The 26,136-nt window shown below is 39.1% G+C and overlaps 2 protein-coding genes across 2 annotated transcripts; both read right to left on the bottom strand.

Moving 5' to 3' along the window:
* Positions 1-264: 264 nt before the first annotated feature.
* Positions 265-783, bottom strand: LOC112795153 (uncharacterized). The gene is made up of 2 exons (XM_025837102.1): positions 534-783; positions 265-458 (listed from the first exon to the last, which is right to left on the bottom strand). Exons 1-2 carry the CDS (start codon positions 781-783, stop codon positions 265-267), a joined length of 444 nt encoding a protein of 147 aa, XP_025692887.1.
* A 671-nt stretch (positions 784-1,454) lies between these two features.
* Positions 1,455-1,973, bottom strand: LOC112795152 (uncharacterized). Its single transcript, XM_025837101.1, has 2 exons — positions 1,724-1,973; positions 1,455-1,648 (listed from the first exon to the last, which is right to left on the bottom strand). The coding sequence occupies exons 1-2, from the start codon at positions 1,971-1,973 to the stop codon at positions 1,455-1,457; spliced, it is 444 nt and encodes a 147-aa protein (XP_025692886.1).
* Positions 1,974-26,136: the final 24,163 nt, after the last annotated feature.

The raw sequence follows: 26,136 nt of genomic DNA, 5'->3' as shown, positions 1-26,136 counted from the left end.
AGCTCAATTCCAAGCTCAAGCTTGGCTCACTAGCTCACGAGCTTAACTTACGAGCTATTAGCGAGTTGAGCTCGAGCTAGCTCATGAGCTGGCTTGACTCACTTCCAGCCCTAAGTACAGCATCAGTCGTGACCCACACTGAACATCGATTTTCTAATGTCAAAGGATGATATAGGCAGCGATCGATGGTTTTTCACTAGTTTACAGAGTTGGCACACTCTATGGGATAGCAAGGTGTAGAGAGTATTATGATTTAATGTTGTTTTAGTCAAACTCAACCTCAGTCTTCGCATAAGCAGCATTCACTAGAAACCTCCTAGCATCCTTGCCCTTAAAACTGAGGGCGAAGTTTGCCATCACGTGTCGGATACAAAATGCTATGTATGCATTAGGCGGAAGCCAACCTCCATCAGGAGCCTGTAGTGCAGCCTTGATCCCGTTGTGCCTATCCGATATGACTAGAATATCCGATTGAGGTATTACGTGCTACTGAAGGTGGAATAAGAAGAACGACCATGACTCTGCATTCTTACTCTCCACAAGTACGAATGCAACAGGAATGATATTGGAATTACCATCCTGAGCAATCGTAATTAGTAGTGTACCACCGTATTTGCCGTACAAGTGGGTACCGTCGACACTAACCAGGGGCTTGCAATGTTGGAAGGCCTCGATACACGGTGGGAATGTCCAAAAAATATGGTGAAAATAAGCTTGCTTCTCATTGATTTGGCCACCTAGTCGCACAGGACTCATCTTCAACACTGCCACACTACCCGGCATTGTCATCTGCACACCTAGCACCCATGGTGGGAACTCATTATATGACTATTTTTAGTCTCCGTAAATCTGAGCCATGACCTTCTGCTTAGCCATCAAAACCCCTCATGTAAGTCGGTCTAAAACTAAAATGAGCCTCTGTCGCATTCTACAGTACCTTGATCGACACGGCAACATTGGCTCTAATCATAAGCGGTATGAAAGTCGAGATCACATGGTAATCAAGCCTTTTGTGATCACTGAAAATCGAAGTGGCCAGACAAGAATGCGGTCTATTGTACCCTTTTACCTCCCAAATACCCCTGCGCTGCTGGAGACTAATATGAATCAACCAGGTGCACCTGTTGCCGAATTCCTCACACTTCTCATGGTACTTGCGATAATCGGATTCCAACACTTTATACTCAATCCTACGTCGGATTCCAAGCTCAAGCTTGGCTCACTAGCTCACGAGCTTAACTTACGAGCTATTAGCGAGTTGAGCTCGAGCTAGCTCATGAGCTGGCTTGACTCACTTCCAGCCCTAAGTACAGCATCAGTCGTGACCCACACTGAACATCGATTTTCTAATGTCAAAGGATGATATAGGCAGCGATCGATGGTTTTTCACTAGTTTACAGAGTTGGCACACTCTATGGGATAGCAAGGTGTAGAGAGTATTATGATTTAATGTTTTAGTCAAACTCAACCTCAGTCTTCGCATAAGCAGCATTCACTAGAAACCTCCTAGCATCCTTGCCCTTAAAACTGAGGGCGAAGTTTGCCATCACGTGTCGGATACAAAATGCCATGTATGCATTAGGCGGAAGCCAACCTCCATCAGGAGCCTGTAGTGCAGCCTTGATCCCGTTGTGCCTATCCGATATGACTAGAATATCCGATTGAGGTATTACGTGCTACTGAAGGTGGAATAAGAAGAACGACCATGACTCTGCATTCTTACTCTCCACAAGTACGAATGCAACAGGAATGATATTGGAATTACCATCCTGAGCAATCGTAATTAGTAGTGTACCACCGTATTTGCCGTACAAGTGGGTACCGTCGACACTAACCAGGGGCTTGCAATGTTGGAAGGCCTCGATACACGGTGGGAATGTCCAAAAAATATGGTGAAAATAAGCTTGCTTCTCATTGATTTGGCCACCTAGTCGCACAGGACTCATCTTCAACACTGCCACACTACCCGGCATTGTCATCTGCACACCTAGCACCCATGGTGGGAACTCATTATATGACTATTTTTAGTCTCCGTAAATCTGAGCCATGACCTTCTGCTTAGCCATCAAAACCCCTCATGTAAGTCGGTCTAAAACCAAAATGGGCCTCTGTCGCATTCTACAGTACCTTGATTGACACGGCAACATTGGCTCTAATCATAAGCGGTATGAAAGTCGAGATCACATGGTAATCAAGCCTTTTGTGATCACTGAAAATCGAAGTGGCCAGACAAGAATGCGGTCTATTGTACCCTTTTACCTCCCAAATACCCCTGCGCTGCTGGAGACTAATATGAATCAACCAGGTGCACCTGTTGCCGAATTCCTCACACTTCTCATGGTACTTGCGATAATCGGATTCCAACACTTTATACTCAATCCTACGTCGGATGTTGTAAGTCTTCAAGCTTAGCACGACTTTCTCTTTATCCTGAAACTGCTGACCAACTTGAAACTCAACTAGTCCTCATGTATCCTGTGTGTCTCTTGTCCCAAAGCCTCGAGGCACGATAGGTTTCCCCTGCTGTCTCATGGCATCCAAGTCTGAAGTTGAAAAGTGTGGGGGTACTACGGAGTTCCTGAACTAGCCGCTTCACCACTCCTAGCTAGAGTACTCCTCGCATCCTCATCATTGCTTTCATCGGCAATAGTGGCGGGCTCCACATCATCATCATCCTCATCTTGAAATACATCTTCCACACCATCCAATACTCCACTCTGTCAGAATTCTGGTACCACATCAGGAATGCTGGCCATTGCAATCGCAACATCACCGAAGTGTCTAGTGTCACCCACTTCTCCGTCACGAGTGAGATTTAGATCAGCAACGAAGGATGGAAAGGCAACCAAAACTGCCGCAGGCTCAAACACTGGGAGAGACAAAGAAGCTCTAACAGGTCTCAAACTAGAGCAGGCTACCGTGGCAGAAGGCTAAGGATTCCAGTTAAAACCTCATGAACTAGAGACCACATCCACAAGCTTGGCCAACAGCTCAGGAGTCCTCACCTCTAGGAATTGCCGATGACAATGGAATAGAACTTGCAAATCTTCGTCGCTGCCTATGACGAACAAATCATACTTCACATCATCTCACAAAACATAAATCAAAATTTTGTAGAATAACTTCTCCACCCGTTTCACGCCTTGCAGCCCCAGTCTTCGGATTATAGTATTCTGAAACTCGGTGAAACTTGTTGAAGGTTTGAGAAAAATACTAAGCGAATCCTTATCAGTAAACTTAATTCCATAATATATTTTTTTTATCGATCCTCTATAGTACACCAAAACTAAAAAACTCTCATCACTAGCCATTATGAGGTTCATTATAATAAAAAATTCACACTCAACAGCTATTTACATACGTTTGCACCATGGTAAATCAAATTAGCTTCCATCCATTTATATAAGTTTGTATGTTCATACTAAATCGAATTGAATTATGTAGTTTTATTCATTGGCTTCCCTCCATGTAAATTGAAGTACCACCAGTCGATTTACTTGTTTATTATTAGCATGAGTAAATCGAATTTGCCTTAATCGATCTATTAGGAATTTGAGTAAATTGAATCAACCTCCTTCGATTTATATTTGTACCTACTATTTCGATTGATACTGATTCGATTTAGTACTAGTATGGCTAATTCGAGTCTATTTGTATCGATTCATATAAGAATGTCCATAAGGAACATGTGCGTAATGTATTTTGATTTAAGTGATCTACATAATTTTTTTATGCCTATGATTTATATGGGTGATTTTTCTTATATATTTAGAGTGTTATGTATTTAGAATAAAGCAAAAAACAATTTAGCTAATGTACTTAAAATTTGTTACGATTTGATTTAATTTAATTTGTTTATTTTATCTAATTTTATATAAATAATTTAAATTAAATATTTAGTTCAATGTAATACAAATAAGTGTATACAAAGAAGTATATTCGATTTTGAAAAAAAAACAATTTAAAGTTTTTAAATTAAAAACTTAACAATTTAAAATTTTAAATGCATTCAAGATATGGGCAAAACCGATTTAGGATTTGATATGTCTATATAATGTATGCTGGATCGATTCATTTTGTATAGTTTACCAAATATTCTTAACAAAATTCTGTCAAACAATAAGCCTATTTTTGGATTGACTCATTGTTCACATGAAAACTTGAGAATTTTACTTATTTATTACCACATATATATTTTCTATCAATTGACCAAACATCAACCATCTTTTAAGCCGATTAATGGTTGCATAATTAAATAAAAAATAAACATAAGGTTCAATAATTTTATTATTTGGTCATATAATAATTTTTCTTTGGGTCAATTATTGTTCGCATAAATAATAAGCATTAACTTATTTTTAACTTGCTACCCAAGCATATAATTACCATCAATGCGTATGTAATTCGGCCAAATATAGATTTTCTTTTAGGCGGACTAATATTCACATGAATTATATATCGCCATATTCCTAATGTTTTAAAATAAATAAATTTTCACAAAAAAACTATTTTAACGACATAATATTCAATCAATTTATTTTAAAACTAAAACTTTATAAAAATAATGGGTATAATAATTTAAATTGTTACTAATTTTCTTATATAACAAAATCAAATAATATAACACAAAAATAATAAACAAAATAATTAGGTATAATATATAATATCTATATAATATTGTGAATCTTTATTAGTTATACATATATCTAGGTACGAAAATTATTAATATCATTGTGAAATAAAATTAAATTCACAATATATCATAAAATAAAAGATTTAAACTTCCAACAAAATAAATATGTATAACACTAAAATAATAATTTTTAAAATAAAAAAATAAACTTAATCCTTAATGTTCTTAATTTTATCCATATGGACGTATACATAAATTATATATATAAAACTTAAATCCACATTCATGTACATAAATCAGTGTTGTAAGATAATCCAATACAATTTTGATGCCCTAATATAAAAACGAACGACTTGCATGCAATCCAAACTATAGAAAAGCACAATAAAAAATTCATCGACTAAATCATGATAAGTATAGATTAATAGTTAAATTTATCTCTAAAAGATTATTTATTTTTTAAATTAGTCTTTAAATTTTACTAAAATCAAAACTCTAACCCGACAATATCTATTTTACTAGCGACACAAACTCATCTTTGTTACACAGATAACAGCCAACCCTCGATATTTCAATATGTATTATTCCCATCATCAAGGGACTAATCCTAAAAGAAATGTTATGGTTCATATAGGTACTTTCTGCTTAATATGATTGTGCTATAGTTATTTCTGCTCTCGTATGAATCATCTGCTTTGTGATATAGGCAATTATCGAAATTACTCCTTGAATAACTTATGACTATGTTTGTCTCAATTCCATCTTGACGAGAAAAACTTTACAATGCACTGAGGACTCATGAAATATGAAATATTTCTCATAAAAAGAAGCATAAATTTTATTGCTCTTTTGTCCCGAGGAGACAGTTACATTACAAGCAAAAAATTCTCTATACAATATGCAACATCGTCAACATAGTAGAATACTCAAAGATGTGTCCCACAGATGAAAAAATTTGTCTCAACAATCTTGTCAAACATGACTCAAATTCATAGAATAATCCACCACTTTCTCAGAACACTTACAATTATGAAGAAGAATCAGATGCAAGAGTTTATCCACTCTTATCTAGCCCAACACACGTGGATGCAGGAATTGACGATGACACTGAAGAACGACTTGGTGATTATTATTTTCATCAAGAACAAATAGATGACATTACGGAGCATGAGCCCATCACTAAGTTCTGATCCTTAGTCAATAAATAATTATGAGTGTACAATAAATATACAATAATGGAGTTGATAGGATTTTTATTCTTATCTTCTACGTGTCTGTATCTTAGTGATTTGTCTAAAGTTACTTGTCCTTATATAATGATGTAGCTGGAGATAAGATTTCTTCTTATTTGCCACGTATCTTGTCTTTATTAGAAGAAAACTTCTATATATATAGAGATGTCCATCCTTATAAAAGAACAACTTAAATATGCCTATCTTTTCTTTCTAGTTTCACGTATGTTTTAGGCTTGCCTCTTATTTAAGGATCCTACCTATCAAAAATGAAATTGATTAGATCTATAGAATTTTCTAATGTTAGAAAAGAAAAGAGTACTAGATTTTTAGATTGCTTTGATAAGAGTTTCACTAACGACTTTGTGTTGAACATATTAAGTCTATTAAAAAATAATTACAAAACATCCATAAAATCTGATCTTCTCTTGAATCTGACTTTCTCTTTTATGAGTATGCTTGGATTTATCCATGATATTAATAATTTTATATTTAATATTATTTATAACTAAAAATACTTTTTAAAAAACTTATATATCAAAAGTTTTTTTCTTTTTGCATGAAATTCTAATTTTTATAATATATTATTAAAGAATAAAGCATAAATAATATGGATCATTGGTTCTAATATTTCTTATACATGTATTTAAAATAAATTAGTAAATAAGATATGTTAAATATTCATATTAATAAACAATTTATTTAACATATTATTTTAATATTATGAGAAAATAAACAAATATTAAAATAATTTAATTTATATATATATATATATATACTTTTCTATTATTTAATTAGGATTTATTATAAATTATATTGAGGTATTTTTTATTTAGTAATAGATGTAAGAATTAAGAAAAAAAATTTAAAAATAAAAGAAACAATAAAGAAAAGATTCATTGAACAAAATGGTTAAAAACAATAAAAAAATAAAAAAAGACGCATTGACAAAATGGTTGTCCATAAAAAAATAAACCACTTTGTTAATGTTGAAAATGCAAAATGAGATTTGAACCTTAAATATGTGATAGAAGTAGCGATTAACAACTAATTACTAGTAGGTGAATTATTAAACTCAATACATATCAATAAGTTGTTGAGAAAGTCTATAGTACTAACCGCGGAAATCAACATGTGAAGTTGACACTATGTGACAAGCTGTGATTTGGGCGCGTACAAGTAACCTTCAACCACAGCAACGGAGTTGATGAAACAACTGTGATGTAGCTAGATGTGTTCCATTTTCTATTGGAGAAAGGAGGTTAATTAAGTGTGATTAAGTAATTAAGCTTAAAATGTTGATGGGTTGAACTTTTGACATATTGATAGGATGGGCCAGGAGTGATATGCCATGCCAAAATATTTATTACAATTATATTACAATTATTCGTATGGACCACAAATACACCAGAAATATAAATAATAATCTATTACTAAACATTTTACTAAGTCTATAATCATATTACAATTGAGTAGTAAAACCTTAGCTTCTCAATTTATTTTAACATGTATTTAACTATTGTCCGAATTAAATTCCATTATATTAACCCTTCCTAATACCTCATTAAATATCTATTATAATATATACTTATTATTTTTTCAAAAAAATAACTCACTCTAGTCATTATATATTTTTAAGTAATTACTGTTTATTTATTTATTTATTAATCTAATCATTTATTTATTTATCTTTTAGTAATAATTTATTATTTGAGTAATAATTTATTTGTTTAGTTAAAAAATTATTATTCAAATAAAAAAATAAAAAAAGAAAAATAAATATTTATTACAATAAATTTATTTGAGTAATAATTTATTATTTTTACTGAGTTATGATTCAAATAAATCTATTATAATAAAAAAAGTCTTTTTTATTTTTAATTTATTTGAGTAATAATCTTTCAAGAGCAATAAATTATTATTCAAGTAAATTTAAAATAATAAAAAATTATTTATTTATTTATTTATTTGAGTAATAATTTTTAAAAAATAATAAATTATTACTCAACGATAAATAAAAAAATGAATTTATAAATGAATGGTAACTAATTCAAAAAATATATAATGAGTAATAATCATTGTTTTTTTTTTTAAAATATCAATTACATCTTATTATAGATATTTATTTATATTACTTCATGAATGGTAATTAATTCAAACATCTATAATATATTAAAATTGTTTTGGTAAGATAATTTTTTAATTGGGTAAAATATTAAATTAGTATTTATATTTGGGCGTAATTCTGTTTTGGTCTTTAAGGTTTAAAGTGTCTTATTTGAATCCAAAAAAATTTTCTTTAGCTTCAATGTAGTCCTACTGTGAGATCAAATTTAAATAATTAACGAAACATCGTACATAACAACACTATAAGAACAAGGTCGATAATCTGGAGAACAAGTACAAGCTCAACAAAGTGCTTGTTTAGGAACCATTATCTTAATAAAAAAATATCTTTCATGTATTGTTTAGGGTGTTTGGCAAATTTCTAACAGTAAAAATAAAAATACTAGAAAAAAAATATCTTTTTTTAAAAGATTTTTTTAAAAAGATATTTTTTATGTATTAAATAAACAAAAAAGTACTTTTATATCGTTATACCCAAATATAATTAATAGATAAAAAGATTTTTGTGCATAAGATATCTAAATATAAACCTACTTTTAGGTTTTTATAAGATCTTTTTAGTTCTATAGAAAATATTTTATTTAAATTATAAGAAAAATAATAAATAAATATTTATGTACATGCATAAGATAGGATTTGAACCTCCCAATACTTACTTAAGTGGACTAATAAACTAACCATTAGACTAACCTAACTTGGTTAATACTTTATTTTTTTTAATAATACATAGTATTCAGATTTTCCATCTTATTTAACCATTGTTTTTGACATGATATTCTAATTTGTGAAAATTACCAAAAAAAAGGTTATATCACTCCTGATCCATTAGCGTGTCAAAAGTTCAACCCAACAACATCCTAAATTTGATCACCTAATCACATTTAATTAATCTCCTTTTTCCAACAAAAAAAATAGAATGAATGTGATTTCTTAACAGTTATTTTCTCAAATTGGTTATCATAGTTAAAAATTATTTGCACACGTCCAAATTACAACTCGTCCTCGCAATGAGCACCATAGACTTTCCCTAAGTTATTTTCCCTAAATTTGCCTCGGGTTAAAATGTATATCTTCTTCTTTGTTAACAAGTTGCCACTTTTAAACATCAATCACACGAGGAATGCAATACATAATCCTTGACACAAATTCTCCATAAGAAAGCCCCATGTGTCTTTAAACTCTCTAGAGTGTTGGAACAAAAAAATACTTATGATCTTAAGTTTTGGATAGTTACATAGGTAATTGTTTTCGATATTGTTATTTTAATCGGCATCCCACTATAGTAAACCAACAAGGTCAAAAAAAAAAAAAAGAGATTATCTACCAAAACGATGGTGTATATAGATAGGCAATTTCGCTAGAAAATTAACAGGGTCTAATCAATAATAAATTAATAAATATTTTAAATTGTATTCTATACTAATTAATTATTATTAATTAATGATGATTTAAATTTCTTATTTTAAAAGATACAAAATTAATAATTATTAATTATCTCTTCTTACTTTAATCATCTTTTATCAATTATTACACAAACTTTAATTTCTCTTTCCAAAAAAAAAATTGAAACTCCAAAAAACAAAAAAAAACCAAAACATAAGATAAAGAATCATCTAAAATCCTAAAAAAAAATACAAAATATAGGAAAAAGAATCATCCAAAACTAATAAAAAGAATCATCTAAATCCTAAGAAAAAAATATACAGAACATAGTGTTCGATTGCTCGGTTCCTGAACAGGTCGGAGGTCTTGGGTACTCTGGATTGACGGGAGATCTGGATCCGGATTGTTCGCGGGTGATTGGATCTCACGGACTGGTGTGGCGGAGAGAGGAGGAGGGCTCGAGGATCTTATCGACTAGTCGGTGTGACGTGGGGGGGAGCCACCTGCAAAAGGGACTCCGACGCTCAAGTCAGAATCCGTACAAGGTGGCAAAAAAAGTAAAGGATAGGTGTCATACCTCTGGGGAGGGGTAGGGCCCTCCCCTTATATAGTCCGTGCTGGGGTGGGCCCCTCATGGGCAGTCCCACCTTCCAAGAAGTTTCCTTCCCCAGCTGCCAGGAGCCTCGTGGAGGGATGCTTGGATCGCCCACTGGTTCGGGTTTTGTCAACCCGTCGGGTCGGCCGGCCGCTCGGACTCTGGCATTGGGCCAGCTGGGCTGGGTCGGAATAATGCCCCCAACGCGCCAGCCATTGTCGCGTGCGCCGTTGCTAGCGTGTTTCGTCCATTTTCACCTTGGTTGAGTTCTCGCCACGTCGGTCGTTCGTGATGGGGTGTGCCACTTACGCGTGAGTGGGTTTTGTCCGTTCCAAAGATGTCACTCGTCGCCTCATTCTCCGCGCCTGGTATTTAATGCTGTTCATACCCTGGGTCAAAGCTGTCCGACGCGGGATGTTCTACAGACAAAGCGACCGACCTCTTCAGGTCAAGATGACCCGACCTCTTCTCAAAGAGCTCGGCCAAGTCACAGGAAAGCCCAAAGAAGGGCCCAAATAGAGGAACATGTCCCAAATCCTAAGGCAGCCCAAACCTACAGAGAGAAGGGCAGTTCCCATGAAGATAAGCTGACCTCACCTAGAAGGTAAGATAAGACTTATCTAAAAAGGTCACGCCTCGTCACTATAAATACACTAGAGCACCCAGGTATAACTCATACTTTGATTCTACTCAATACCTGCTTAATACCCTTGCTAACTTAAGCATCGGAGTCCCTTGCAGGTACCCCCCACCCTCCGGGGACGAAGGATCAGCATCATCACCAAGTCCAATGAGTCAGACACAGCAACTCCGACCACCATCATCAGATCGGACTCTGCAGCTCCGACCAGCATAGAAGATCTCGTCTGAGATCGACCGCTAGTTTCAGGTAACCCTCGGAACAAATGCCATTATGACTGATTTGAAAATTTGGGTGAAAAGTCCACTTTACCCCTAACCTTCGCGCTTCTCAGTGACAGTTATTCCTTTATTCCTAGTTTCTCTTTCCCATTTTCACGTTCCATTTCTTCATTTTTGAACCGCTTCTGCTTTGCTTCTTCTCATTTTCCTTTCGAGTTTCCTAGATTTCACTGTGCTGGTCTGCCTTTAATTCCTCAGAATTTCTAATATCACTTGACAACTTTCTTTTTGGTAAGCGTCTCCTCTTTCATTGCAAATGAATGATTGTTGTTGTTACTACTGCTGTTGTTTTATTATTGTCATCCTATTGCGTTTCTGTAGTTCTTAGGCTATAAATGCATTTTATTTGAATCACGCTGCTTGTTAGTTAGGCTTTAAATTGGTTACCATTAAATTTCTGGTTTTTAGCCTTTGTTTGACTGTAGATAGGCTTACTGTATAGCGTTAGTTTCAGTTTTCTGATTTCCCGACCTACTAGCCTGACTTCAAGTGGTGCCCCCACTGTAGGTATGGCGCAACTTTCCCTTCTAAGGCCCCGTGTTGACCGATACGCCTGGGGGAGCTCACGGAGACGTGAAGGATACGCCCCCTCAAATAACTCTGGAGGAGCTCACGGAGTTCTGCCAGACCGACCAACTATGCAGGGGAGGTCCCGAGGAGGAACGCTGAGGAACGCTACCAAGGGTTCGTCCTTGCGGACCATGAGCGGATATGCCACATCAACTTAAACACTCCCTGAATCGTTGACTGGATCTGGATGTACAAGGCGATGTTTACCACCTTGGGGGTTCGCATCCCTTTCTCCCCCTTTTAGATGGCACTTTTAAAAAGGTGCGACGTGGCGCCGTCACAGCTTCATCCAAATAGTTGGGCCGCCATCCGATGCTTCGAGATGGGTTGTGAGTACTTGGAGTTGCCAGCCTCTGTAGAAGTGTTTTTGTGGCTCTTCGTTTTGACAAACCCTTCCAAATAGGGGAGGCACAAGAAGGGGTTCAGGTCCTTCCGGACTGCCCAGGGCAGGCGAATCTTTGGGGTATTTGAAAATTTGTTTCATGGCTTCAAAGAGAAATTCTTTAAAGTATGGCCTACCGAAGGTCTGCACCCCTTCCGGTTGACATTGGAAGGGAAACGGCATATTCCGACCTACTGGAGCTTCGGCGCTGGGCCCAATGCCTTTACCAAGGTAACATACAAAGGGCTGAGCCAGCAGAACAAAAATATAGCTGACATGTTGTTAGCTATTTTTAATAAAAACATTGTCAACCCACACCTTTTGATGAGTGACCAGGAGATGGGTAGAAGCTATGTAGGTGAGTGGTCGACTGGTTCTAGTGTTGCCCCCTCTCTTTCTCTTCTCTTTTTTTTACTAACGAGTTGTTGTGTGTCGTTACTGCAGTGTCCATGGCCGCCGAGAAGATCGGACTTGAAGATTTAATGGCCTAGTTTCTTCCTGGACATAGTGAGGACAGCTCCGCCACCCATACTGCCGACCCCCCGTCCTCTCCTACTGCTGAAGTGCAATCAGCTCCACCTCCCCCTTCGGGACCTACCGGCCCTAGCGCAACGGCCGCACCTAGCAGCTGCATGGTCCGTTCTGAGGTAGAGCCTACCGGGGAAGGTCTCGACATGGCGATAGTCGAGAACCCCCGTAAGCGAAGTCGACCTCCAGCCCTAAGGGGTCGCTTACCGTTATGGAGAAGAATTTCAACGCTGGGGGTTTCATCGACTCGCAGCTCATTTTGATTAACGAGATTTAGCATGTCGATTAGAATTCAATGATGAATATGAACGTGAGTATAGTCTAATCGACACTTAAACTTCGCACCAAACAATCCTACAATCTATAACCGAGAGTACTAGTCTCCCGAGTCGTCCTCCCTTGTAATTGCTAGAGTGTGCATCTTATTGATTAGGAAGCCTTGTTATGATTCTTTGAAGGTTTTAGCAAAATAGAAAATAAACAATTAATCCTTAAAAGACTTGGCTTAGGGTTGGCATTAGAAATTCTATCCTTATAGTTCCTTCAATGATGACAACAATTAGGCCTTGCTTCATTTAGTTAACCCCGAGGCATAAAGGAAAGTCAAATGAGAGTAATCAACTTGAGTCACAAGTCCTAGCTTTACCTTATGGAAATCTAGCTTTAGTGTACTCCAAGTCAATTAGCAATCCCTAATTCCAAATCATCAATTGACACAACTATTCAACTTCTTCTAATGGCCCAAACCCTATGCCAAGTAAGAAAATTTTACTCCATAACTAGTGTTGGCATTTTATCAAACATTTGATGAGCAAGAGTGAAAGTCATAGTAAAATTGAGAAGAAAGTAGAATTAAAAGTATTTCAACACAAGGAACTAACAACAATTAACAAAGAACAACAATGGAAATGAGATTCTAAAGGAATTGATTAAATCCAAAACTACAAAATTGAATCTAAGATCTATGAGAATTGAGCAGTTACAAACACTAATTGAGATTGGAGAAGAAGATCTATGACATGAACAAAATGAATTGAGAATCGCAATGGATCTCACCAAAGAGTGAATGAAAATTCAGAAATTGGATGAAGATGAACCCTAATGAGAGCTTGGAATCTCTCTCCTTCTCCAAGAGTGTAACTAACTATCTTCCAAAAAATATCCAGAATCTAGAAAATGAGCTAAAAAATCCCTTAACCCTTGTTCCTTTGGTCTTCTTAAGCTTTTCCCGCCAGGGCACTTCCCCAAAATGGGATTCCCAACTGCCTCCACGCCCAATTCACGTGGCTCTTTAAAAAAAAATCACATTCGAACATCGGCGCGCACGCGGAATGTACGCGTGCGCGCCACCGGGGCATCTTGTAATGTGCGCGGAGGCGTAATGTACGCGTGCGCGCCCACGAAGATCATGGCCTAGCCGCTACGCAAGCTGGCTCGTGGCTTGGCTCTTGGCTTCGACTTCTAACTGCTCAATCCACGCGGACGCGTCAAGTGCGCGCACGCGCCCATGCTGAGATTTCCAAAGTTCAATTCTCATGCTCCCTTCCTTTGCACCCGTCCTCCTTGTCTCTTCCGGTCCATCCCTGCCCTATATTCTGAAACCACTTAACACACAGGTCACGGCATCGAATGGTACCAAGAGAAGATTAGAAATGTATCTAATTTAGTGCAAAATAAGCATGTTTTCATCCATGAGGCAAAATTAGGAAAGGAACACAAAGTCTTGTATTTTCATATAGAAAGCGTGTGGAATTATTGATAAAACCCCTGAAATCAACAAAAGATAAACCCTCAAAATGGGGTATATCAACCTCCCCACACTTAGATTCTAGCATGTCCTCATGCTTAGAGAAATGCAAAAGAAACACAAAAGACCGAGGGATCATAAAGGTATAAGACTCATGAAGTGCAACCTACTTATATGAATGCAACTATGACTAGTGCTATTATCTACCTGGTTAGGAACAAATCGACCTTCCTAAGATATATGCAAGCATATAGGGTCCGATGGTGGTCAATATATAGGACTTACCAATTATAAGCATCAAATGCAATATATGCAACTTTGCATGAGGAACGCTCGTGAGAGTCGGGAATCAAAGAATTGAGCATCGAACCCTCACCGGAAGTGTTTGCACTATAGTCGCTCGGTGTTTGGGGTTGGTTCACTCAATCCTCCCCTAATCATGCTTTCCAAGATTTGTTTTTCATCTAACAATCAACAATTATTCAATGTATGCATACAATTATCATTAGGTCTTTTCTTTAGGTTGTAATGGGGCTAGGGTTAAGGTAGGATGCATATTTGGTCAAGTGAGCTTGAAGTTTGAATCTTTGATAGGCTTAGACTTCCCTCCTAACCTATGACATCCTATACAATTAAGTTCTAACCTAACTACCCATTCCTTCACTTTTTCACATACTCATGCATTTTCTTTTCATTTCACGACACTTATGCATTGATTCTTATTGAGCTTCACTTTGGGGCAATTTGTCCCCTTTATTGCTCTTCTTTTTTCTTTCCTTTTTCTATATACCCTTTTTTTTCTTTTCTTTTCCTTTCCTTTTCTTTTTCGCTTTTATTTCTTTTTCTTGTCATTTTTTTTCTATTTCTTCCAAACTATACACAAGAACATCAATGCATAAGGTCTATACATCTAATCAATACATGAGTATGTACCAATTCCCCAATATAAAATTACAAAACACAAACACCCTTTTATCCCAACCAATGTCCCAAAGTTTTCCCACTTTTGGATGACACTCACACTCACTAGCCTAAGCCAATCAAGGATCCAAATAAAGGACATTCATTGTGTTCCGCTTTAAGGCTTGTAATGTGCTAAATTAAGAATAAGTGGGTTAAGCGTAGGCTCAAAGTTGGATAACAAAGGAAGATAAAAGGTAGGGCCATTTGGGTAAGTGAGCTAATGAAATGATGGCCTCAATCATATAAATGCATGAATACACAAAATAATGGATATAAAGAATCAAACAAATCAAGGATCACACTCATAGAGAGAAAATAATTGCACACAAGAAGTGTAAAACCCGGTTAATTAACGGCTAATTAACCCATAAATGAGAATTTATTCTAGAAAGCCTAAAATGTGATTTTTATGGCTAAATGTGATAGAGGAGATTGAGACGAGAATTTCGGTACCAAATTTATAGAATTCGGACCAAGATTGGACCGAACGGGCCAAACCGGGCCAATTGGACCCAAAGTGGGCCCTTGGCCCAACATAACTTAACCAAAACCCTAGTTTTCAGCACTCTCTCTCCTCATTTGTTACACACACAAGCTGAAATGGTGGAGAGGAAGGGAAGAACATTCTCTCAACTTCTCTCTCTCACTTGATCTTCAAACCACCATAACTTTTGATCTAGAGCTCCGATTGCCGCCCCGTTTGCGGCCACGCGTTCACCGCGGAGAGCTCTACAAAACCCATACAACCAATCTTGAGGTAAGCCACAAGTTTCTGTTCGAAATTCCAGCCCCTATTTTCGAGTTTCATGGGTGAAATGTTGAGATTTTGGGTTCTTTGATGTTATAGGACCCAACTCTCTTGAAGGAGAAGGTTAATCTTGTCTCCTTGGACCTTGGGTGTGGTAAGATTCTCAACTCTAGTGTGATTTGGGTTTTGAGATGTTGTGTATGGGTATGATGGTTGTGGCTTAGGTTGTGTATGTGTGGATATTGGAGCTTGATTGGTGATTTTGAAAAGCTTGGAAAGGGTTTGGTGGTGCAAAATCTGTTCTTGGAAGTGTTGAGGCCTTGAGAGCTTGTGGATAAGTGGTTTAGAAGTGCTCCGGTGGAGCTTGGGAAAATCGGCTAAGGTATGGTTTCGGTTTCCCGTATCTAATATGTAATGTGGTAGGAAATACTTAGGCTAGAGGCCCTAAGATAGGCATTGAATGGTTGATGTTGTTAAATGATTGAGATATATGATGTAGTCATATATGTGATGATGATTATTGATGCCTTGGTGGTATGATGTATGAGAAATATGCATGTTGTGATATATGCTTGATGATTGGTTATGGTTGAATTGTGGATTGAACCATGTTGATGGTGAGTATGATGTTGATTGTGTACAATAATGATTTATTGGAATTGGTGTTGTTGAGAATTGGCATGAGGGATAGTATATGATATGTCAATATGTTTGAGTTTGAGCCACTTGGGTGAAGTGGGTTAAAATGATGAGATAGTGATTTCGTAAATTGTGGTAATGTGTCAATGTGTGAGTTGAGGAGGCTTGATGTTGAATTTGATACATTTTGAATTGATTTCAAAGAAAAGGGATGAAATTGACATGTTTTGATTGATTTTGGAAAGAGTTGAAAATGGTTTGTTTTGAAAATGGCATATTGTAGTTTTGTATGAGAATATGGTTTTTGGGCATACTTTGACGGGACATAACTTGGACTACGGATCCCCGTTTTGTACCAAATCTGTTTAGAAATGAAATTGGATCCGGGATGTCCATGCCGTTCGAAGAACGGGCGAAAAACGATTTAAAATGAGGAAGTTATGTCCGTTGGAAGATTGGGGTAAAAATCTGTGAATTCTGCAGCTTTTAACTTGGAAAATTTTTAGCAGAATCACCCTTGCGCGTGGGCGCACCTGGCGCGTACGCGCCGATCTTCCGAAAAGCGCCATCCACGCATACGCGTGATGTGCGCGGGCGCGCCGATTGTGCTGCACCCAATGCCCAGCCATTTTCCAGAGAGTTATGCCAGAACTGTGCCGGTGTTGTGCCTGGGGCACGAGAACACCCGCGCGTACGCGTGGTTGACGCGTGCGCGTCGATGGGCAAGTTTGGAATCCACGCGTTAGCGTGCATGACGCTTACGCGTCGATGAGTTTTTGAGGTCACCCACGCGTGAGCGTGGAGTGCGCATACGCGCGACCCTGCTTTCATCCCAAAGTTGATTTTTGAGTTTTAAAAGCCAAATCTCATACTTCTAAGCCTCCGATCTCACCATTTATGTCTTAAATCATTATGGCATGCCTAGCTATTAAAACGGGGCTAGTGAATGTGATAACTTGCGAGTGAAGTAAGGGAAATATGAATGATCAATGAGGATCAAGATGATTATGTGAGATGTGGAGGATGGTGGAGGAAGTGCTTGTTATACCATGGGCCGAAAGGCTATAATTGTTAATGAAATGGCTGGTTATGGATTTAACCATGAGCCGGAATAGCTGTGTATGCTATGAATATTGGCTGGTTCTGGATTGAACCGTGAGCCGGAATGGCTAGTATGGATGTTGATCCATGGATGAGAATTCATGCATGTTGATGCTGAATTATTGATAATTGTGAAATTGCACTTCCACTATCTGAGTACGAGTTTCCTTGGGTAGTAGCAGTGGCTAGCCACCACGTGCTCCAGGTTGAGACTCGAAGCTCTGTTAACCCTATGTTGTAAGTGTGGCCGGGCACTGTGAAAGGCCCGGATGAGCTCGAACCCCCGTAAATATTCACCAGTGAGGGTGATGTATATGGATCATGTTTATGATCAAGTTTATAACGAGTATAACTCGAATTTGGGGATGCACGACAGAGGGACAGTCCAATGGTTAGCGACCAGGACTTGTCGGGTTGGCTATATAACCGACAAGATGATATCATCGGCCACTAGGGACAGGCATTCATCATATGCATACTATGTGGATTGTTTGAGATTGCCTATTTGACTGCATACTACTTGCTAATTGTCTAAATGTCTTAACTGCTCCTACTTGTATATTCTTTGTCTGATATATCTGTGTTTGCTATAATATACTCCTGCTGGTGGTTGGGAGGTTTGAAGGAATTGGAAAGGGAAGTATTAGTTAGACTGAAGAATCTTTAGTCAGATGCCCTTATATGGTTTAGCTTGTTATAAGCTTTGATATTATTCGGAGGAAGTCCTAGGATTGCCTTTGGCTTTCCTCCATTATTATGTATTATATATGTGGAAGCTGTTACCATGCTGGGGACCTCTGGTTCTCACCCATGCGGATTTTGTGGTTTTCAGATGTAGGACGTGAGGTTTCCCGCTGAGGCATGCTGGAGACTTCTAGATTTGCGAAGATCCTTTGTTCTCGGGGCTATGTTTTGGTTTATATGTTTTGCTTAGATACTTTTATCTCCATTAAATAATACAAACTGTGATGACTCCTCTTATGGGAGGCTTTGGAGAATAGGTTTTTGTATTTGTGTCCCTTTGGGTTTCCTTTGGGGTTTTCCTTATTTTATCATATGTATATATTGTTATGCTCGGACCGGTTATCTTCGCATCCGGATCTTGAGTCTTGATATTCCTGTTTTTGACACTCTTTTGTATATATATAGTCTCGCGTTGGCTATCCTTTTTCGTTATGTTATCGATCGGAGTGTTGCGCTTTAAGGTTGCGGTTTTTGTTTACCCCTTTTTCTACAAAGGCTCCTAGTTATAATCAATTATTCATACTATTATACGTACTAATTTTTATTTTAGAGGTCGTAATACCTTGCCATCTCTGAATTATGACTTAAGCATAAGACTCTGTATGGTGGGGTGTTACATTATGGTATCAGAGCAGTTCGTTCCTATAGAGCCTGAGGAATGGACTGACTATGCTTCTGTGCATTCTCTGTGTGTGTGTTATGTGCTGTTAGTATATCTACTTGATATAATTGGCATAAACGTTCATGAGCATGCGTTTGGGACTTGAAGCACTAAACTTCCGATATTGAGACTGATCAACTTAATATCGATTGTTTGGTGTGTATAGGAACCAGATGGCGCCTCGTGGACGCGGTAGAGGTTGTGGTAGAGGTCGTGGTAGAGGCCGTGGTAGAGGTCGTACTAATGCTCGTGCGCCGGAAATTAGCCCTAACGACCCGGTGAACTTTACGATTGCATTAGAGAACATGGCTACTGCTATGCAAGCCACTGCTGAAGCCCTTGGTCAACAGATGAACAACCATGGCAACGACATAAATAGAGCTCAGGGACCAATGGAGATTAGAACTTTCGTTGTGTTGGTGAACAAGTGTGGGGTGGCTGAAGAGTGTGCGAAGAGGGCAGCCGCTAAGAGGGCAAGTCACAAAGGATCATTTCCACAGAACCGAGGGGAGAGCATTGCACCTAGAGGTCTGCCTTTCAAGAGGAGAGGTTCCTTTAGGAGGCTCAACAACAACAACTCCCAAGGGAAAAGGTGTGGGAAGCAACCTCAGAATGATCAAGTTTGTACTAGGTGTGGAAGTCACCATCCGAGAAAACCATGCAAGGCCGGATGGGGTTTGTGCTACAATTGTGGAAAGGCAGGACATAAGCTCCCATGGTGTCCGGAGCGGCAGAAGCAAGGTGCTGGGAAAGCACAACAAACTGGTCAGGTGTTCACCACCTCAGCTGTGGGTGCAGAGGGATCCGAGACACTCATTCGAGGTAACTGTGAAATAGCTGGTCAAACTTTAAATGCTTTATTTGAATTGGGAGCATCGCATTCATTTATTGCATTTGAGAAAGCCCATGAGTTAGGATTGAAGATTGTAACTTTAGGTTATGACCTAAAGGTGTATAATGCTACCCATGAGGCTATGGTAACTAGGCTAGGATGCCCGGAAGTTTCCTTTAGATTCAAGCAGCGTGATTTTGTTCATAATTTGATCTGCTTACCGATGATTGGTCTTGATCTTATCTTGGGATTGGACTGGCTATCTAAGAACCATGTTCTGCTTGATTGTTCTACAAAGTCGGTGTACTTTATGCCGGAAGATACAGAAGGGCCGGTCGTGGTGAATAATTATTATTTGAATTCGATGATGGTGAATTGCTCTGGTGTTGAATGTCAGGGTATCATGTTGTTAACCGCGGGCGTTTCGGGTGATGATCAAAGGTTGGAACAGATTCCGGTTGTGTGTGAGTTTCCGGAAGTATTTCCTGATGATATTGACGAGTTTCCACCTAACCGAGAGGTTGAGTTTGCTATTGAATTGGTGCCCGGGGCGGGACCAATCTCAAGTGCTCCTTATAGGATGTCACCGTTAGAGATGAACGAGTTAAAGTCTCAGTTAGAGGATTTGTTGGGAAAGAATTTTATACGACCAAGTGTCTCTCCGTGGGGTGCTCCAGTGTTACTGGTGAAGAAGAAGGATGGGAGTATGCGGCTTTGTGTGGATTACAGGCAGCTGAACAAGGTTACAATAAAGAATAAGTACCCATTGCCGAGAATTGATGATCTCATGGATCAGTTACAAGGAGCTGGAGTTTTCTCCAAGATCGATTTGCGATCCGGTTATCACCAGATAAGGGTGAGGGATGAGGATATCCCTAAGACCGCTTTCAGGACTCGTTATGGTCATTACGAGTACACGGTAATGTCATTTGGGTTGACAAACGCTCCTGCGGTATTCATGGATTACATGAATAGAGTTTTTCGTCCGTTTCTGGACAAATTCGTTGTTGTCTTCATTGATGACATACTGATTTACTCCAAGACTGAAGAAGAGCATGCGGAACACTTGAGGACCGTATTGCAGATTCTAAAGGAGAAGAAACTCTATGCAAAACTGTCTAAATGTGAGTTTTAGAAGAGTGAGGTGAAGTTTTTGGGCCATGTGGTGAGTAAGAAGGGAATAGCCGTAGATCCAACTAAGGTGGAGGCTGTAATGGATTGGAAGCAACCAACCACCGTGACGGAGATAAGGAGTTTTCTGGGTTTAGCTGGCTATTACCGAAGGTTTATCAAAGGCTTTTCACAGATAGCTTTGCCAATGACAAAGTTAACCCGCAAAGACACTCCATTTGTTTGGACTCCTGAGTGCGAGGAGAGCTTTCAGACATTAAAGAAAAAGTTGACCACTGCACCTGTGTTAGTGTTACCCGAGCCGAATGAGCCATTTGAGGTGTATTGTGATGCCTCATTAAAGGGTCTAGGATGCGTGCTGATGCAGCATCGTAATGTGGTGGCGTATGCCTCACGACAGTTGAGACCTCATGAAGTTAGTTACCCTACGCACGATTTGGAACTCGCTGCGGTTGTGTTTGCCTTGAAGGTGTGGAGGCATTATCTCTATGGGGTTAAGTTCCAAGTTTTCTCTGATCATAAGAGCTTGAAGTACCTCTTCGATCAGAAAGAGCTCAATATGAGACAGAGGAGGTGGATGGAATTGTTGAAAGACTACGACTTTGAGTTACATTACCACCCAGGAAAAGCGAATGTAGTGGCGGATGCGTTAAGTCGGAAGTCGTTATATGCGGCTTGGATGATGCTTCAAGAGGAGACGTTGCTCAAGGGATTTGAGAGTCTAAAAATCGGTGCTCGAGAAGTATCCGGAACCTTGTGTTTGAGCCGATTAGAAATCTCAAGTGACTTTAAGTCCGAACTCCTAAAGGCTCATCAAAATGATGAAGCGTTATGGAAGGTGTTACCGGCTATTGAGCAAGGAAAATGGTGGAGAGTGTCGGAAGAAAAAGATGGGTTATGGAGATTCAAGGGTAGGATCATTGTGCCGGATGTTGGCACTTTGAGGCAAGATATTTTAAAGGAGGCACACAAAAGTGGATTCTCCATTCACCCGGGAAGTACTAAGATGTACCATGATTTAAAGGCGATGTTTTGGTGGCCGGGTATGAAGAATGATGTGGCGGGATATGTTTCAAAGTGCTTAACTTGCCAAAAGGTAAAGATTGAACATCAAAGACCTTCCGGAATGTTGCAACCTTTAGAGATTCCGCAATGGAAGTGGGAAAGTATTGCAATGGACTTTGTGTCTGGATTGCCAAGGACTAGGACTGGTTTTGATGCTATTTGGGTGATTGTGGACCGACTGACGAAGTCAGCTCACTTTTTACCCATTCGGATGACTTACACCCTAGAGGAGCTAGCACGGTTGTACATAAAGGAGATTGTGAGACTTCATGGTGTACCTGCTACTATAATCTCTGATAGAGATCCTCGTTTCACTTCAAGGTTTTGGGGTGCATTTCAGAAAGCTTTTGGAACCCGATTAAGCTTGAGCACGGCTTACCATCCTCAAACAGATGGTCAATCTGAGAGGACAATCCAAACACTAGAGGATATGTTGAGAGCTTGTGTTTTGGACCAACCGGTGAGTTGGGATCGGTATATGCCATTAGTGGAGTTTGCATACAATAATAGCTATCATGCGAGCATTGGAATGGCTCCGTATGAGGCCTTGTATGGGAGAAAATGTCAATCTCCGCTATGTTGGTATGAAGCTGGAGAGAAAAGCTTGTTGGGGCCGGAAATGATAGCTGAGACTACTGAACAAGTCAAGAAGATCCGTGATAGGATGCTTACGGCGCAGAGTCGTCAAAAGAGCTACGCCGATCAGAGGCGAAAGCCCTTAGAGTTTGAGGAAGGAGACCATGTTTTCCTTAAGGTTACTCCGACTACGGGAATAGGTAGGGCAATTAAGGCAAAGAAGTTGAATCCTCGATACATTGGTCCATTTCAGATCCTGGAGAGGATTGGACCGGTGGCATATCGGATGGCTCTACCACCTCATCTTTCGAACCTGCACGACGTGTTTCACGTGTCGCAGCTTCGGAAGTACACTCCTGATGCTAGCCATGTGTTGGAACCTGAATCGATTCAGTTAAGGGAAGATTTGACGCTTCCAGTGGCTCCGGTCAGAATTGATGATACTGGTATCAAACGGTTGCGTGGAAAAGAGGTTTCATTGGTCAAAGTGGCATGGAGTCGAGGCGGTGTTGAGGAACACACTTGGGAACTTGAGTCGGAGATGCGAACGGACTATCCGCATTTATTCTCAGGTAATTGCATTTGAATTTTGTGGGCAAAATTCCCAATTAGGTGGGTAGAATGTAAAACCCGGTTAATTAACGGCTAATTAACCCATAAATGAGAATTTATTCTAGAAAGCCTAAAATGTGATTTTTATGGCTAAATGTGATAGAGGAGATTGAGACGAGAATTTCGGTACCAAATTTATAGAATTCGGACCAAGATTGGACCGAACGGGCCAAACCGGGCCAATTGGACCCAAAGTGGGCCCTTGGCCCAACATAACTTAACCAAAACCCTAGTTTTCAGCACTCTCTCTCCTCATTTGTTACACACACAAGCTGAAATGGTGGAGAAGAAGGGAAGAACATTCTCTCAACTTCTCTCTCTCACTTGATCTTCAAACCACCATAACTTTTGATCTAGAGCTCCGATTGCCGCCCCGTTTGCGGCCATGCGTTCACCGCGGAGAGCTCTACAAAACCCATACAACCAATCTTGAGGTAAGCCACAAGTTTCTGTTCGAAATTCCAGCCCCTATTTTCGAGTTTCATGGGTGAAATGTTGAGATTTTGGGTTCTTTGATGTTATAGGACCCAACTCTCTTGAAGGAGAAGGTTAATCTTGTCTCCTTGGACCTTGGGTGTGGTAAGATTCTCAACCCTAGTGTGATTTGTGATTTTTATGATGTTTGGGTTTTGAGATGTTGTGTATGGGTATGATGGTTGTGGCTTAGGTTGTGTATGTGTGGATATTGGAGCTTGATTGGTGATTTTGAAAAGCTTGGAAAGGGTTTGGTGGTGCAAAATCTGTTCTTGGAAGTGTTGAGGCCTTGAGAGCTTGTGGATAAGTGGTTTAGAAGTGCTCCGGTGGAGCTTGGGAAAATCGGCTAAGGTATGGTTTCGGTTTCCCGTATCTAATATGTAATGTGGTAGGAAATACTTAGGCTAGAGGCCCTAAGATAGGCATTGAATGGTTGATGTTGTTAAATGATTGAGATATATGATGTAGTCATATATGTGATGATGATTATTGATGCCTTGGTGGTATGATGTATGAGAAATATGCATGTTGTGATATATGCTTGATGATTGGTTATGGTTGAATTGTGGATTGAACCATGTTGATGGTGAGTATGATGTTGATTGTGTACAATAATGATTTATTGGAATTGGTGTTGTTGAGAATTGGCATGAGGGATAGTATATGATATGTCAATATGTTTGAGTTTGAGCCACTTGGGTGAAGTGGGTTAAAATGATGAGATAGTGATTTCGTAAATTGTGGTAATGTGTCAATGTGTGAGTTGAGGAGGCTTGATGTTGAATTTGATACATTTTGAATTGATTTCAAAGAAAAGGGATGAAATTGACATGTTTTGATTGATTTTGGAAAGAGTTGAAAATGGTTTGTTTTGAAAATGGCATATTGTAGTTTTGTATGAGAATATGGTTTTTGGGCATACTTTGACGGGACATAACTTGGACTACGGATCCCCGTTTTGTACCAAATCTGTTTAGAAATGAAATTGGATCCGGGATGTTCATGCCGTTCGAAGAACGGGCGAAAAACGATTTAAAATGAGGAAGTTATGTCCGTTGGAAGATTGGGGTAAAAATCTGTGAATTCTGCAGCTTTTAACTTGGAAAATTTTTAGCAGAATCACCCCTTGCGCGTGGGCGCACCTGGCGCGTACGCGCCGATCTTCCGAAAAGCGCCATCCACGCATACGCGTGATGTGCGCGGGCGCGCCGATTGTGCTGCACCCAATGCCCAGCCATTTTCCAGAGAGTTATGCCAGAACTGTGCCGGTGTTGTGCCTGGGGCACGAGAACACCCGCGCGTACGCGTGGTTGACGCGTGCGCGTCGATGGGCAAGTTTGGAATCCACGCGTTAGCGTGCATGATGCTTACGCGTCGATGAGTTTTTGAGGTCACCCACGCGTGAGCGTGGAGTGCGCATACGCGTGACCATGCTTTCATCCCAAAGTTGATTTTTGAGTTTTAAAAGCCAAATCTCATACTTCTAAGCCTCCGATCTCACCATTTATGTCTTAAATCATTATGGCATGCCTAGCTATTAAAAAGGGGCTAGTGAATGTGATAACTTGCGAGTGAAGTAAGGGAAATATGAATGATCAATGAGGATCAAGATGATTATGTGAGATGTGGAGGATGGTGGAGGAAGTGCTTGTTATACCATGGGCCGAAAGGCTATAATTGTTAATGAAATGGCTGGTTATGGATTTAACCATGAGCCGGAATAGCTGTGTATGCTATGAATATTGGCTGGTTCTGGATTGAACCGTGAGCCGGAATGGCTAGTATGGATGTTGATCCATGGATGAGAATTCATGCATGTTGATGCTGAATTATTGATAATTGTGAAATTGCACTTCCACTATCTGAGTACGAGTTTCCTTGGGTAGTAGCAGTGGCTAGCCACCACGTGCTCCAGGTTGAGACTCGAAGCTCTGTTAACCCTATGTTGTAAGTGTGGCCGGGCACTGTGAAAGGCCCGGATGAGCTCGAACCCCCGTAAATATTCACCAGTGAGGGTGATGTATATGGATCATGTTTATGATCAAGTTTATAACGAGTATAACTCGAATTTGGGGATGCACGACAGAGGGACAGTCCAATGGTTAGCGACCAGGACTTGTCGGGTTGGCTATATAACCGACAAGATGATATCATCGGCCACTAGGGACAGGCATTCATCATATGCATACTATGTGGATTGTTTGAGATTGCCTATTTGACTGCATACTACTTGCTAATTGTCTAAATGTCTTAACTGCTCCTACTTGTATATTCTTTGTCTGATATATCTGTGTTTGCTATAATATACTCCTGCTGGTGGTTGGGAGGTTTGAAGGAATTGGAAAGGGAAGTATTAGTTAGACTGAAGAATCTTTAGTCAGATGCCCTTATATGGTTTAGCTTGTTATAAGCTTTGATATTATTCGGAGGAAGTCCTAGGATTGCCTTTGGCTTTCCTCCATTATTATGTAT

The sequence above is a fragment of the Arachis hypogaea genome, chromosome 4, assembly GCF_003086295.3.
Source record: "Arachis hypogaea cultivar Tifrunner chromosome 4, arahy.Tifrunner.gnm2.J5K5, whole genome shotgun sequence".
NCBI lineage: Eukaryota > Viridiplantae > Streptophyta > Magnoliopsida > Fabales > Fabaceae > Arachis > Arachis hypogaea.
Note: the sequence above shows the minus strand (reverse complement) of the source record. Positions and strands in the feature narration are given on the sequence as shown.

Bases quoted from the DNA above. Each gene is read 5' to 3' on its own strand.
- LOC112795153 (XM_025837102.1), bottom strand. From the start codon at position 783: ATGCCGGGTAGTGTGGCAGTGTTGAAGATGAGTCCTGTGCGACTAGGT. The intron at 459-533 runs GTAAGAATGCAG...CGGATATTCTAG, and splicing joins TGCATTCGTACTTGTGGAGA to TCATATCGGATAGGCACAAC.
- LOC112795152 (XM_025837101.1), bottom strand. From the start codon at position 1,973: ATGCCGGGTAGTGTGGCAGTGTTGAAGATGAGTCCTGTGCGACTAGGT. The intron at 1,649-1,723 runs GTAAGAATGCAG...CGGATATTCTAG, and splicing joins TGCATTCGTACTTGTGGAGA to TCATATCGGATAGGCACAAC.